Source organism: Aquarana catesbeiana, linkage group LG04, assembly GCF_042186555.1.
Source record: "Aquarana catesbeiana isolate 2022-GZ linkage group LG04, ASM4218655v1, whole genome shotgun sequence".
In the NCBI taxonomy this organism is placed as follows: Eukaryota; Metazoa; Chordata; class Amphibia; order Anura; family Ranidae; genus Aquarana; species Aquarana catesbeiana.
Genome location: NC_133327.1, coordinates 554,640,670 through 554,656,122, shown reverse-complemented (window position 1 = coordinate 554,656,122; position 15,453 = coordinate 554,640,670). Strand labels below are relative to the sequence as shown.

Genomic DNA, 15,453 nt, shown 5'->3' with positions numbered 1-15,453 from the left:
AAAAATCTCCATAGGCGATGCTTTACAATTTTTTTTTTTTTACAGGTTACGTGTTTAGGGTTTACTGAGGAGGTATAGTGCTAGAATTATTGCTCTCGCTCTAACGATCGCGGCGTATGTAATCTGTGTGTATCTGGCTCTGATACTAGCCAGTGCCTCACCAGCCACAGACCCCACGTCCCTGCATACACGTTTATTGGTACACGAGGCTGCACGAACACAGCCACTATGTCCCAATGTGACATTGGTGCGGGAAAGTGTCCCCAAACTCACCCTGGTTTTGTTCGGGGCCACACACCTGCACGGACATAACATTGGGACACAGCATCTGTGTCTGTATAGCTGCGTGTCCCAATTGATATACATGAGACTGGTGGCACAGGGATGCATGCAACACCTGTGCACCCCCGTGCTGGCAAAACACGGCCCTGCATGGGGAACACAAGTAATTAGAGCTTGAAAATCACTTTCTAAAGAAAATGTGTCTGTTTTTTTTTTTTTTTTTTTTTTTCTACAGCTTATGTGTGTACATCATAAACTAGTTTCTTTCAGCCATGCTCCAAGTATTCATTTAATGTTAATTGTCTCTGGCAGCCAGCTGTACTAGAGAAGATTAGAAGATTTGCGTAGATGATCCTGTTACATGATTTTATTAATAGCATTACCAATCCTGGCTTATTTTTCAGATTGCCTTTGATAACTGATAAATACTACTTGGCGTCTGTTTGTGACATGTGTAGTGATAGTGTTAATGGTCACTGTGGTGCTTTCAGATTTGGGCCTTCAGTTGACATAGTTTGAGTCAATGGCATCAGTTTGACATTAGTTTGAGACCATTCTGAGATGATTTAGAATTCCTTAACAGTAGGAGGGGCGTTGTCATGACGTCAGACGGGAAGGCAGGAGCTGGAGATGTGTCTGCGTGCTGGCGCCCTGGCGGCTTCTCTCCCATAGCAGCGTGAAGGGACGGGGCGGCCGCGAGGAACGAGGAGACAACATAGAGCCGGGTGAACAAATGCTATAGCCAAAGTATCCGGCAAGAATCGGGACCAATGTGAGGACTGCTGATGTGGTGACGATCCGGGTTTTTCCCACCGGGACCCCGTCCACCCTGCCCCCCTTCTTCTCTATCGGGTACCGTTTACACGGAGCGGCTAAATACTCTCGGCAGATCCTGCAATAGCGAACGAGCACAGAAAACAATTAACAACCACACCAGAATGCAGCTCGGTGGGTAAGAATTTTATTAGGCTAGTCAGCCTGGAAGGTAAGAGCATTTATAAATCTACCAGTAACAGGAAGATTGTTGGTGATTAGACATCAGTGAAGCAAGCCGGACTATTGTAGCACCCGCCTTATCTTCAAGTCAGGGAGACGGAACACCGGGTAACAGGATTATTGGCCTTTTATTCAAACGTTTATATTACCTTCAACAAACACTAGAGTGAAATCAATGCTACTTTAGGAAGCACCTTAACCACCGGTCGTAATCTTTTATATGTTGGTAAATAACCGGGGGAAGACCCGTGGGATACTGTGTTTATGGTGAAGAACTGTATATTCAATAACGGCCAATACTGGTAATATCTGCCCGCTATTATGTTTGTATAGTATATGGAAAGGGACGCTGGGCAATAGTTAGATGGCTAAACATATAAAGGTAAAATCTCGGCCATTCACCCCCATCACCACTATATTGTTATGCGTGAACTGCCCGGAGTATAAGACACGGACATTTGTACCAGGCATGACAAATCAGGGTAAATTTTACCAATGTCGACATAAGTAACTGATTGTAACACCTGAAGCTTCTAATTCACCTACTATAACTATAACACACAGGCATCATCCGGGGGCAGAGAGACGGAGACACTGAGTATATCACATATGGTCAAATGTGTCAACGTAAATCATTAGTAATTTTACTAGTGTTGTCTGGATATTAAACCTGCAAAAACCTGGTGGTAGGCTCTGGGCAATAAATCATATTGTTAACGCCTTTACAAGATCGACTATTAATCGTATTACCACGGTAACCTTGAACTCCTCTGAAATGACCTATGGGTACCTAGGTACATTGATAAACATACAGGGGTACAACACCCCTAACTCTACCAAAGTTACACCATTGCACTACCTGAGACACTCCCGCCACGCACCTGAATAATACGGTATTCTCAATTAACGTGGGTTGGTCTTAGGAAGGATTAAGGGAGGTGTGACAGTAGAGATTTGCCCTCACTATAATAGCATTGGATGTATTGAGAACTCCAGACCTATCAAGAACAGGAAATATTAAGAACAGCATATATTATAATCACCGCTAAGCCACAGTGCCTAGAATCTATAAATACCTGGATAAAGAGAAAACAGTATGAGCAGAAATACATCTAAAGCTGGGAAGGGGGGCCTACCGAAGACACCAAAGGATAATCTGTCAGGAAGCGCAGCTGGAAGCACCATTAAGCAATATTTGGCAAAGGGGGTGAGCCCGGGGAGTGCCCATCAGGAGACCCAAATTACAGCCATGACAGACAAAAAGAAGGGGTCTAATGGAAGGGGTGATCAGACTCCTGACCAGTCAAGAGACGATTTATCAGCTTAAAAATACTCTTGAACTATCGAATAGATGAGCACAGACAGGAGCCACAACCCCCCTCAAAAAATGAAATTGCAGAAATGTTTAAAGCACTTGAAACCTCAATTAAAATGGAGATTGGTCTGCTTAGGACAGATTTAGGCAACCTATTGACTAGAGTCGAGGAGGCTGAAGATAAAATGGACAAACAAGAGCGGGAAATCCTCGAATTAAAAGAACAAATCAAAATAACCCAACAAAATCAGGAAAATAGAGACCGCAGACAAAACCTGAGAATCCGGGGGGTCCCGGAAAAGAGGGGAGAGGATTTGAGAGGGACTGTAGCAGAAATCTTTAGCCCCCTACTGGACTTGGGAGGAGGTGACTTCCCTAAAATCGAGCGGGTGCACCGGGTTGGAAGGTTTGACACTAGACGATCTGAAAGAAGCCGCGATATTATAGTGAGGTTTAGATTCTGTGAAGACAAGGAAAAAAATATGGGTGAAACTGAGAGGGCAAACCCCACTCCAATATGAAGAGGCAAGAATCCTAGTATATGCAGACCTTGCCAAAGACACACTGGCAAGAAGACGCCACCTGAAACCTCTATTGGAACAAATGATAAATCAAAATATAAAATATTCATGGGGGTTTCCGGCCTGCCTCATAGGAAGCAGAGACGGTAGAACAGCAAGACTAAGCTTTCCGGGAGAACTAGAGGAATTCTGTGAGAAACTGGGCCTGCAGGTGCCCCCGCAGCTGGACTGGTCTAACGAACGGTGGATTGAATTAGGGGTGGGAATAGCCTAAGATAAATGTGGGAGTAAACGGGGGTTTTGTGGGTGGAGGGAGATGGGAGGGATAGGAAGAGATAAATATCATCTGAAAAAAATAGTGGAGATATAAGGGCCGCTGGGAGAACGCGAGCTTTCCCGGCTACCAAAGCATCGTAGGCCGGAGGGCAGACATATCAAAAGCTCCACCTTTGGAGGTGGAGACCTGTGGAGGGTTGCGATAGTGGTGACCTTTACTGGTCTATGGGTCAGGAAGTGACCAACGGGGGGGGCTGGGGAGCGGGGAGGGGGGGTTGGGGGGGGGATGGAGAAGAGGGGGGGTGGTAAGGGGGGGAGGGTGGGATGGGGGAGGGAGGAAGGGGGCCCTCCTCAACCTCTATACCAAGAAAGCGTGAAATCTCGCCAAGGTCTAAGGTAAAGGGCTTTTTTAGGTGAATAGAAAAATGGCTCTGAACACAATAAAATTCACAACACATAATGTCAAAGGCCTAAATATGGAGATAAGATCTCAAGTAGAACACGGGGGGTAGTTATCGGATTCGCAAAAAAATAAGGTTCGTTCTGGAGGATAGAATGGTAGATCCAGAAGGTAGATATCTATTACTCAAAGGTAGATTGAACGAAGAGGAATATACACTAGCAAACATCTATGCACCAAATACAAACCCGATGAAATACTTGGTAAATATCCTGGGGAAAATGATGGATTTCCGGAAAGGGCATTTGATAATAATGGGAGATCTCAATTTCTGTATGGCTCCGGAACTGGACAGTTCGGCCCGAGCACAGGGGAAAGGAAGCGCACAATTAAAGGAGGTAAAACAAAAACTTCCCATCTACCAGTTGGTGGACATATGGAGAGTTCAACATCTAGGGAAAAGGGATTTTACGTTCTATTCCCCTGTGCACGGGTCATACTCCAGGATAGATTGTGGACTAGTGGAACACAGAGAGATAGATAATGTAGTGGAGTCCAGGATAGGAAATATAACCTACTCTGACCATGCACCAATGACCTTGGAAATAAGAACAGGTGGAAGCCCGAGCGGGATGGGACAGTGGCGTTTTAAACGAAGAACTGATTAGCGAGGACGAGGGGATCAATAGAATCAGAAAGGAGTTGGAGAATTATTTCGCGTTAAATGATAATGGAGAAGTATCAGGAGCCACCCTGTGGGAGGCCCATAAAGCCTTTATACGAGGGGTTCTAATAGAAATGGGGGCAAGAAGGAAAAAAGATAGACGCGAGAAAATTCAAAAACGAATAGTAGATTTAGCTGGATTAGAACAGAAACACAAAAAACAATCGGGCCAATCCTCTAGGGAGCTTCACCAACAGATGGTTATCAAAAGATCAGAGTTGAAGACTGCAATGGAACAAGAGTCTAGAGTAACATACAGTAAGAAAGTGGGAAAGATATCGGTGGGGAAATAAACCAAGCAAACACTTAGCAAAAAAAGTTACAGAAGAAGAAAGCTAGGAACTTTATCGAAAGAATACAGACTAAAGAGGGCCACATGGAATACTCATCCAGGAAGATAGCAGACACCTTTAAGAAATACAACCAGAGCTGTACTCGGTCTCTAAACAAAAGATCTATCTAAAAAATAGTAGAATAAGGAACAATAACTATTTAAAGAAGGCTGCGCTTCCTAAGATCAGAGGTGAACAGAGAACTCTTGGAAATGCCCATTTCGGAAGAGGAAATAAGAAAAGCATTAGGTGGAATGGCCTCCGGGAAAAGCCCTGGCCCGGATGGGCTCACTTTGTCCTACTATAAAACATTCAAATAAATATTAGTCCCTAGGCTCTGTCATTACATGAATGGGCTGGGAGATAGCTTTGAGATGGGAAGGGAGGCCTTAAAGGCCTCTATTACAATTATACCTAAAGAAGGTAAAGCGAAAACATTATGCTCAAGCTATCGCCCCATCTCTTTGCTCAACACCGATACAAAACTATATGCAAAGGTCTTGGCAGAAAGATTGAAGGAATCAATGAACTTTCTGGTTAACCCAGACCAGGTGGGGTTCGTACCTAAAAGGGAGGGGAGGGACAACGGGGTCAGGGCACTCCTCCTGATGCAAAAAATAAAGGAGAATGGGCCCCCAGGACTACTCCTGTCAATCGACGCCGAAAAGGCTTTCGACAGGGTAGACTGGGGGTTCATGACACAAACTCTGGAGACCATGGGAATAGGATCTAAAATGATCCGCAGGATCAAAACCTTGTACCATCGTCCAATTGCCGTAACAAAAGTGAATGGTATAACTTCACAACCATTCGAGATGGAAAATGGCACGAGGCAGGGGTGCCCCCTGTCCCCGTTGCTCTTTGTTCTGACCATGGAACCCCTCCTGGCCGCAATACGTAGAGCCCCCCGGATAAGAGGTAAGGTAGGAGATGAAGAACACAAAATCGCAGCATTTGCGGACGATGTGCTATTCTTTTTAATGGATCCGGTTTCCACTATGCCCAATTTAGTTAAAGCTCTGAGGAAATATGGGGAGGTATCAAACTTCCAAATAAACATGGCAAAATCAGAAATATTAAATATAAACCTTAATAAGATAGAAGCAGAGACCCTGAAAAAAAGAGTTTAGTTTTAAATGGACCAAGGAACTAAGGTATCTGGGGATCAAATTAATAAACTCAATCGAGAAGATATATACAATTAATTATATGCCCCTACTTGACACTGTCAGAACGGACTGTAAAAGATTCGCCGGTAAGGCCCTTTCATGGATAGGGCGTATTAATGTTATCAAAATGATCCTTTTACCTAAAATCGTGTATTGTTTCCAGATGGTACCTATACCACTCCCCTTATATTAAGGATGTTAAAAAAAATAATAATGACCTTTATATGGAAAAATAAAAGACAGAGAGTCCCCTTCCAAACCCTAAAACAAAAGAAAACAAATGGTGGCCTGGCTGTGCCAGATGTCCAGATCTACTATAAAGCTGTAGTACTGTCAAGAATAGTAGAATGGTCTAAGAGGGAAAATGGAAAAAAAATGGGTTAAAATTGAGGAAAGTTTTAGTAAAGCACGACCTCCACATCTTAGAATTTTAGATAAAAGCACACATGTATTAACACGAAATGCCCTTAAAATTTGGGATGGGATATACAAGAAAGTCAATGGGGAATATAATTCACCGCTAATCACATTAATAGATAATTTTTTTGCACCGGGAACAGAAACTATAGGAGGAAAAGAAGCACTATGGGGCAATACACAACTAAGAGAAGTTATTAAAGAAGGCAAAATTAGGCCACTTCAGCAGCTTAGACAAGGGAGGGAGAGGCGGGGATTAGATGAGTGGCGATATCTCCAACTGTGTCACTTTGAGAATAAATTACCACATCCTATTAGATCCGGGGAAAAACTCACAGACCTTGAAAGGCTGTGTGACATGGACGACTCAAGAAATATAGTCTCAAGTCTACAAAATTTTGATGACGTCAGAAAAATTGGAGATACCGCCATTCATGGGTAAATGGGAGAGGGAATTGGGCACAAAAAAGGACAATAACACCATTAGAAGAATGTTGAAAATGATAGCCAACTCAGCATTAGACGTTCGAACGGCAGAAATGAACTACAAATGTATCAGTAGAAGTTATTTAACACCAGAGATAACAAGTAAATTTCAGATGGGGTCGGCATATTGTTGTCGAGGTTGCCAAGAAAAAGGAACAATGGGGCACCTCTGGTGGAGCTGCCCCAAAATAAAAAAACTACTGGAGGAAGATACTTGCTCTTATTAAAAAGATCACGGAAATAGAAGTAGTAGCAGATCCCTGGGTGGTCTTGTTCCATGGGGGAGAAGGAGACTTAAACAAATATAAGCAGACATTGGTCCCGCAGCTCTTGAATGCTGCAAAAAGAACGATACCGAAGAGTTGGCAGAGGAGCGAGAGTCCAGAGACTTGGGAGTGGATAGACGCGGTAGAGGAAATATATAACATGGAGAATATGGCGAATAAGGTAGACGAAATTAGTTGTGTCAATGTAGACAAGTGGGAGTGTTGGGAAAAATTCAAAAAAACTTGGAGCTACACAAAGGAACTGAAAGCCTTAGACTAAAGAAAGAGAGTAGAAGAAGAATAGACCCTGGTGAGAAGAGGTTGGGGAGGGCGGGGGGCTGGAAGGGAGAGGGAGGGGGGATGGGGTGGGGATTACAGTGCAGAATCATATCACATATGTTTGTAATTACAAATATTAAGTAATCATAATATAAAGGGAGTACAGTACCCCGAAATTAAGCCTGACTACCCATACACGGGACGTATTACAAAATAGATATGTTATTTTAAGTCTTTACTATTTTTGATATGGCAAAATGTCACAATGATGAGACAATAGAGGGCGATTTAAGAAAAATGAACTGTAAAGTTGATTTAAGCCCCTCGAAAAGGTCGACTGAAGTGGCAAAAAAAAAAAAAAAAAGAATTCCTTAACAGATGCATTTGACCTGCAGTTGTTTTACTTCTGACTTGCATTTGACCTGTTTGAAGTTTTTTTTTTGCATTCCCATAAATTTGTATAGGAATGCACAATCCGCTTGAAGCAAACAAAAGCTTGTTGACACAGGATGATCATAGCTAGGCCTTCAGATGAGTCAATGCACCACAAATACTATCCTGGATGTGGTAATATTCTTTGAAATTTTACATGTACGTGATACGCTTCTTACGTATAGGGGGCGCATGTCTGCCGCCCCTGGCTTTGCTGCCATTCGCTGCAGCCCAGCCGATCAGTGGTTCCCGGCCAATAATTTATGGCTGCGTGAATGACAGAAGAGAGCTCTGTGTAGGTAAACATAGAGCTCTCTTCTCTCAGCGGCAGTGTGACAATTTTCTTCTCTCTGCAAAGCAGGGAGTAAAAACCGGCACCTTGCTTATAGAAAACCTTGCACAGCATTTTTAGGCACACTGGTAAACCTTTGATTGCCCCTAAATGTTAACCCCTTCCCAGCCAGTGTCATTAGTACAGTGATTGTGTATAATTTTATCACCGATCACTGTATTAGTGTTACTGGTGAGGTCAGTGGCAGTTGATCAGTTTCTCTCCAGTGTCTGTGTCAGATTGCCCTCTGCACTATCACAGTCCCACTATAAGTCGCTGATTGCTGTCATTACTAGTAATAAAAAGACATTTCAGTGTATATATACCATTGTTTGTAGACACTATAATGTTCATGCAAACCAATTAATAAACACTTATTGGGATATTTTTTTTACCAAAGCAGTATACATTTTGGCCTACATTTATGACAAAATTTCATTTTTAAATTACTTTTATTGGTTGTTTTATGTTGAATCTGTTTATTAATTTTAAACTGTACAGAGCATAAACGTGACAGTACGTCTACTTCCAGCAGATGTATATGTATACATAAAGATCACAGTAATATAAAGCCAGACATGTCAAGGTTAACAGATCATCTGTACACAAAATTATCTCCATAGCCCTCTATTATAATGTGTTAGATTACAATTAAAATAACATGAACGTATAGCGGTGCTACATTTGGTAAGAGAAGCCTAACCGTATGTTCCAGAGCACCAGATTTAGGAGAAGCCAGGTGGAAAATAAAGAATAGCTGAAAACCAAGTAGAAGAGGAGAAGGGGGGGGGGGGTAGGAGCTGAATCTACTCATGGTCTCAGAGGCAGAAGTGTTAAATTTATCTGCTGCGAAACTTCAAAATCCGAGGAAAACTGGAAATTGGATGTGTTTTATAGTGGAAAGTAAAAAATGTTGTATTTCTTTATAGCACAAAAAATAAAAAACCCAATAGTGAGCAAATACCACCAAATGAAAGCACTATTTTTGTGAAACAAATGAAATAAATTTCATTTGTGTACAGTGTTGCATGACCACACAATTACCAGTTGAAATAAGGCAGTGCTGAATAGCAAAAAATGGTCTGGTCATGAAGGGGGTAAAACCTTCTGGAGCTGAAGTGGTTGTAACCCTAAGATAAAAAAATGAAAAAAGACCCTGTTCCTTTAAAGCAGGATATACAGCATAGTGCATGTGCAATATCATCTGTCCCTCTCAATGCTGTAAAATACGTGGTTGATCCTGCCTGTTCCTGTGCCTTCCTTAGTGTGCTGACCATGGTAATCATGGCTGCTGATCCATGATTCCGTGGTCAGTTTACGTGCATCCGTCAGCCCACTACTCTCCCCTTCCCTCCCTGCCTGTCCCCTCCGAAGTCTGTGTGTGAGCAATCTCCTCCCTGCCCCTCCCCTCCCATGTTTTAAAAATTATGCAGTGAAATACCTAATTTCAGAGCGCCGCTGTGCGCTCACGTGACCTCCTGCTGCTCTCCTCCCGCTTGACGTCAATTGGGAATCTCAGCCCCTCCCACTATAGTCCTCAGATTGTGGAAGAAGAGTGCCGGGAGGTCACGTGAGTGCACAGTGGCGCTATGAAATAAGATATTTTGTTGCATAATTTTTTTAAGCACAGATATATACTGTGTAGTCCTTCTGTAATAGAGGGGATTCCAGGATTTGTGATTAGTAACTTTACAATCACTTTATTTTTACAAAATATACCTAGCCTGATGAAAAAAGAACGAATGAAGCTAGCATGATTAAGGGCTGTTAAACTGCAGTATACTACATTTTTTTTCTTGGGTTTAGATACTATATATTTTAAGAACCTACACTTCCTCATTATATATCTGTTACAGAGGTCATCCATCCGATAATAGAATTTACTTTTTTTATCTCAATTTGTTCTCTGGGAGGTGAAGCTGTTTATTGGATTTGATTTCCCATCGGGAAAGAAGATATCGCACTTTAAAAGAGAATTTTTTTTTCCCAGTCTAACGATTCAACCTGTCAGAATATTCCCAATGCACCTTTACAGGCTACAGCTTATTACCAATTACCTGGGTGTGTTTTCCTACATTTTGCTGTGTCTCATAATGCAGGATGTATGCATTGTGCACATTTTTTAAATACCTTTCCCTCCATAGCTCTGTGTTGTGTTGGAAAAATCTGGCTAATGTCTATTTTGCTAAAAAATTCTTTTTGGCCAGAGATGTAGTTTTTGTATTTTGACTTAACCACTTTAGCCCCGGAAGGATTTACCCCCTTAATGACCAGGCCATTTTTACAATACAGCACTGCGCCGCTTTAAATGACAGTTGTGCGACGTACCCAAACAAAATTGATATAATTTTTTTCCCCACAAATAGAGCTTTCTTTTGGTGGTATTTGATTACCTCTGCGTTTTTTTTATCTTTTGCGCTATAAACAAAAAAGACCAACAATTTAAAAAAAATATTTTTTACTTTTTGCTATAATAAATATCCAATAAAGTAAAAAACTAATTTCTTCATCCGTTTAGGACAAATATGTATTCTTCTACATATTTTTGGTAAAAAAATAGTAATAAGCGTATATTGATTGGTTTATGCAAAAGTTGTAGCATCTAAAATTAGGGGATAGATTTATGGCATTTTTATTATTCATATTATTTTTTTTTTTTTTTTTTTTTACTTATAATGGCGGTGATCTGAAATTTTTAGGGGGACTACGGCATTGCGGCAGACGGATCGGACACCTTTGACAATTTTTTGGGGCCAGTGACATTATTACATCAGTGCTATAAAAATGCACTGATTACTGTATAAATGACACTGGCAGGGAAGGGGTTAACGCTAGGGACGATCAGAGGGTTGTCCTAGGGAGGTGCTTTTTAACTGGGGGGGGGGGGGGGGGAGTGGACTGACTGGGAGTACAGAGAGATCGCTGTTCCTGATCACTAGGAACAGACTATCTCTCTACTCCCCTGTCAAAATGGGGATCTGCCTTGTGTACTTTAGCAGATCCCTGTTCTGCACCTCTGTGGAGTGATCGCGGGTGGCTGGCAGACAATGCGGCCGCCGGCCACGTGCATTGGTGCTGCATGAGCGCGCCCACTGTATCTATTACACAAATCGCTGTACTGGTACGGCATTTCGCCTAATAGAGCCGCCCTGCCGCAGTATACCTGCAACGGGTGGTCGTTAAGTGGTTAAAGCAGTAAACATTTTATTATACTGCAGCTTACCAAATCTTAGATGCAATTGCTGTATTTGTTTTTTTAGCTATCTGTTGTGCTTTCTTTCCTTTTATTTTCACCTGGTAATACTGCCAGTAACTGTTTTCAGCAGAACAAGATGCCCTGCAGATATAGCAGTTTAAGGAACGAAACTGTTTGTCATAGCTGCTTAAAAAGTGTTAGCTGGAGTTTGACTTCATTAGTTGTAAATACCTGAAAAGAAGGTAATTGGGAAGGGAGAATTCATCCTTTGGCGTTTTGGAATGTTTTAATTCCCATAGCCGTCATGATCTGGTGTATGTACAAGATCCATTGACGTATCCACACCGTGGGGCCTAAAATGGATAATAATTCAGGCAAGCGTGTATTGAGTCAGAGAGGGGTATGAGAGTGAACCTGTGGGGTCCCGAGTTTTTGTAATGCCGTCTTCCATACCCTCAGGTGGTGTGTCAACATGTCTGCTTTGTGTTGGGAGGGACATCTGGTCAATGGGGCACTGAGGACTGACTGGACTGGGGCATGGGCTGGGTTATCAGGGTGTTCAGAGTAGTAGCGGGTATATTGGTAGCTCGTTTTTGTCAAAATGATAGAAGTGGGACAGTTGGGAGGCAAGATAATAGTCCTGAAAATCTGGAAGAGCAGCTCCTCCCAGTGTCACTGGGTTCTTCAGAATTCTCCAAGATAATTTGTCTGCTGTGACCCCATATAAAGAATTTAGAATTGATTCAATGGTTTTGAAAAATTTTTGTGGTATATACAGGGGGGCATGCCACATCAAATAGAGTATCTTTGGGAGGAGTATCATTTTGACTAAACAAATGCGTCCCATAACACCCAGGGATAGTCTGGCCCAAGTTTGTGTCTTGGTCTTGATTAGGGTATACAGGGGTTAAATATTCAGGAGTGTGTAGTCTGTGAGCTATCTGGTAACTTGTACTCCAAGGTACTTAATCAAAGAGACCCTGGGGAGAGTCAGAGGGGGGGACGAGAGTGAGGGGGGAAAATGGTCAATCGGAAGGATCTGAGATTTAGACCAGTTAATACTCAGGCCCGAGTGGCTACCAATACATTCTATGGAGTGGAGGGCTGCAACAAGGGAGGGACCCGAGTAGGCTAAGGTATAGGAGCGTGTCGTCAGCATACATCCCAATCTTTTCTTACAGATTTCCTATCTTAAAGCCTTGTATGCTGGTGTCTTAATGAATCATGATGGCCAACGGCTCCACAGCCAGTGCATACAGCATGGGGAAAAGGGGGCAGCCTTGTCGGGTCCCTCTCTCCATAGGGAATAGGTCGCAGAGCCAGCCGTTCACAAACACCTTGGCCTTCGGGGATTGATATAGGAACCCAGCAAATAAAGCTGGGGCCAAATCCAAATCCCGAGAGGCACTCCCACTGGTAGTTCCACTCCACGGAATCGAAGGCCTTGGCGGCATCTAGAGCCACCACGACCCTCGAGCAGACTTCATCATGGGACCCCTGAATGTTCATGAATAGACGGCGAATATTCATAGCAGTGTTTTTCCTGGCATGAAGATACGTTGCTTGGTTTTCTCAGGATGCAATTGGGAAACCTGTCTCGTCTGAATCTTAAGATTGTTGACAGTGCTGGGCGAGGGGTCTCGGTGGAAAGCCTCTTCCAGCATCTGTAGGTGTTCTGTAGCCTGTTGGACAATGAGTTTTGATGATCGCTTAAGTCTGTTGATATGTGTGGAGATCAGGGAGCGGGCATGGAGCTTAAACATCTCCCATACCATGTCGTACGTGGCTGAGTCCCTGTTGGCTGTAAAATAGTATTGTAAATCCGTAGGGATGTCTTCCTGGTCCTGCAGAGCAGTCAGCCAAAATGGGTTTAGCCACCAAGGAGGAGCAGGGGAGGCCTTCAGGAGCTGGATCGTAATCCAATAGGGGGCATGATCCGAGAGTATTCTCAGTGCAAAGCCCAGATCTCCCAGTTTAAGTGTTAGGATCTTTGAAATTAGAATGAAATCAATTTGTGACATCGTTTTATGACTGGCTGAGAGGCACGAGAAGACCTTAGTGTGCAGGTGTTTGTGGCGCCAAGTGTCAACAAGAGCGAAGTCAGTCAGTATGTGGTGTAGTCTGGTATGGGCCGGCGGCTCAGGGTGGGGGGTCCAGTGTGCCCATTCGGTCCAGAGCGGGAATGCGGGTCATATTAAAGTCCCCCATCCACACTGCCGGGACAGAAGTGTATTGTGTCATAAAGGCGAGGCCCTCCTTAATTACAACTGAGTTATACGGGGGGACATAGCAGGCTAGTATCAGGATAGGGGACCCGGGAAGTGTGTGTTTACACACACTCGTCCCTGTTCTGTCTCTCCTGCTCACGAGCGCTCGTGGCCGGCGGTCTTCGCAACCATCGGCCATGAGCATCAACACCCCCACTGTGCAGCGGGCGTGCGCCTGCTATCCCGACCCCGTGAGTTGACGTATAGCTACGACTGCTCGCGCAGGGGAGCCAACCTGCCGCAGTGTAACTGCGGCGGTTGGTCGGGAAGCGGTTAAAGTGGATGTAAACCTCCAAAAAAAAATTTTTTAATTAAGGCTTGCACTTTTGTATAGTAGAATTTCATGTCACCTATGCCCAGTCTTGCCAAGAAGAGTTATTCCAGCTCTGAGCAGTCCTCTGTCCGTTTTCTTCTCATTGAAAAAAGATAAGACAGAGAAATAGTCCATTTCTCCCCCTTGCTGTGAGTGGCAGGTGATTTACATATCTCATGCACTAGCCTGAGAGACACATTCTGTGTATAAGTATGAGCTCCGGCGTGTTCGTACAGCCCACGTGCAGAGCCCGCCAGGAAGTCGGCGCTACGCTAATCACAGGCAGCGAGACATTGTCCCAGTGCGCGGCTGCAGAGATCAGGCAATGTCTCACTGCCTGTGATTAGCGTAGCGCCCACTTCCTGGCGGGCTCTGCACATGGGCTGTGCGAACACGCCGGAGCTCATCCTTATCTGTGCACTTCAGATCCCCTCCTCCTTTCTTCTTCTGTTCTCCCAGGATTGGTTGCTCCACACCTCAGCATGATTGGGCATGCTGAAGTCATGTGATGACTTTTCTGGGTTTTGACTGGATGATAGTGATCATAACAGAAGTTCAGTGGAAGAAATACACAGGAGAAAATTCATGTTGACAAGGGAAGTGTATGGAATCGTGATTTCTTCTGACATCACGACTCCACCCACCAAGCTTCGGGCAACAGACCCACCCACAGAATCTGCAATTTTTTGCGTCTCATAACAGACAGAGGGCAGACATTTGACAGGTAAGGATACATGCAGAAGGCATGTATATCCTTATAGATAACCACTATAGCAGTAGTTTAGAAAGGATAAGAGTGGGTTTACATCCACTTTAATGGTAAAGTTTTATTTATTTATTTACTTATATGCAGAATGTTTCTAAATGCCACATTTCTAGTCTGTACTCATTTTTTTTGTTTTTTTTTTACTCCTCAGGACAAAACTAGAGTTGTATCCCCAATAATTGATGTGATTAATATGGACAACTTCCAGTATGTTGGGGCATCGGCAGATTTAAAAGGAGGTATGTAGCATATTAAATACTGGGGATTTCAAATTTGGTCTTATAAATATTTGCAGTTATGATAAAGCCAAGCTTGAAAAGTTTCTCGCCCTGCGTTCTTTATTGTTAACAGAGAATTGAGCACTGAGAGGAAGCATGTTGAAAATTATCAGCTTTTTGACCCCATTAGCTATTCGAAAATGGAATGTTCCAAAATCAGACTTTTTACGAATCAAATGCTACCTGTGTATGGCCAGCCGGCGAGTCTGTTGCACAGAACCTGAAGTCCTTAAATACGATGCCCTTAATTGTATGCACCCATCACCAAGTAACACAGGCTGGCCATACATTATACAGTTTTCTTATTTAATTTCCTTTAGATTTACCTTCAACTATGTAGTGCAAGGGCCTGCCTGATTGCATATTAAGTGTTTAGGTATGACCTCCTATTACAGTCATGGTCAAAA

General features: G+C 43.2%; 1 protein-coding gene across 2 annotated transcripts in view; it reads left to right on the top strand.

Annotated features, from left to right (window-relative positions):
- GALNT2 (polypeptide N-acetylgalactosaminyltransferase 2) overlaps positions 1–15,453 on the top strand; it is a 213,623-nt gene that overhangs the window by 134,638 nt on the left and 63,532 nt on the right. For both annotated transcript variants that reach the window (XM_073627973.1, XM_073627974.1), the window contains one exon: positions 14,920–15,007. In XM_073627973.1, coding sequence (XP_073484074.1) covers positions 14,920–15,007 — 88 coding nt within the window. The remainder of the gene's footprint in view (positions 1–14,919; positions 15,008–15,453) is intronic.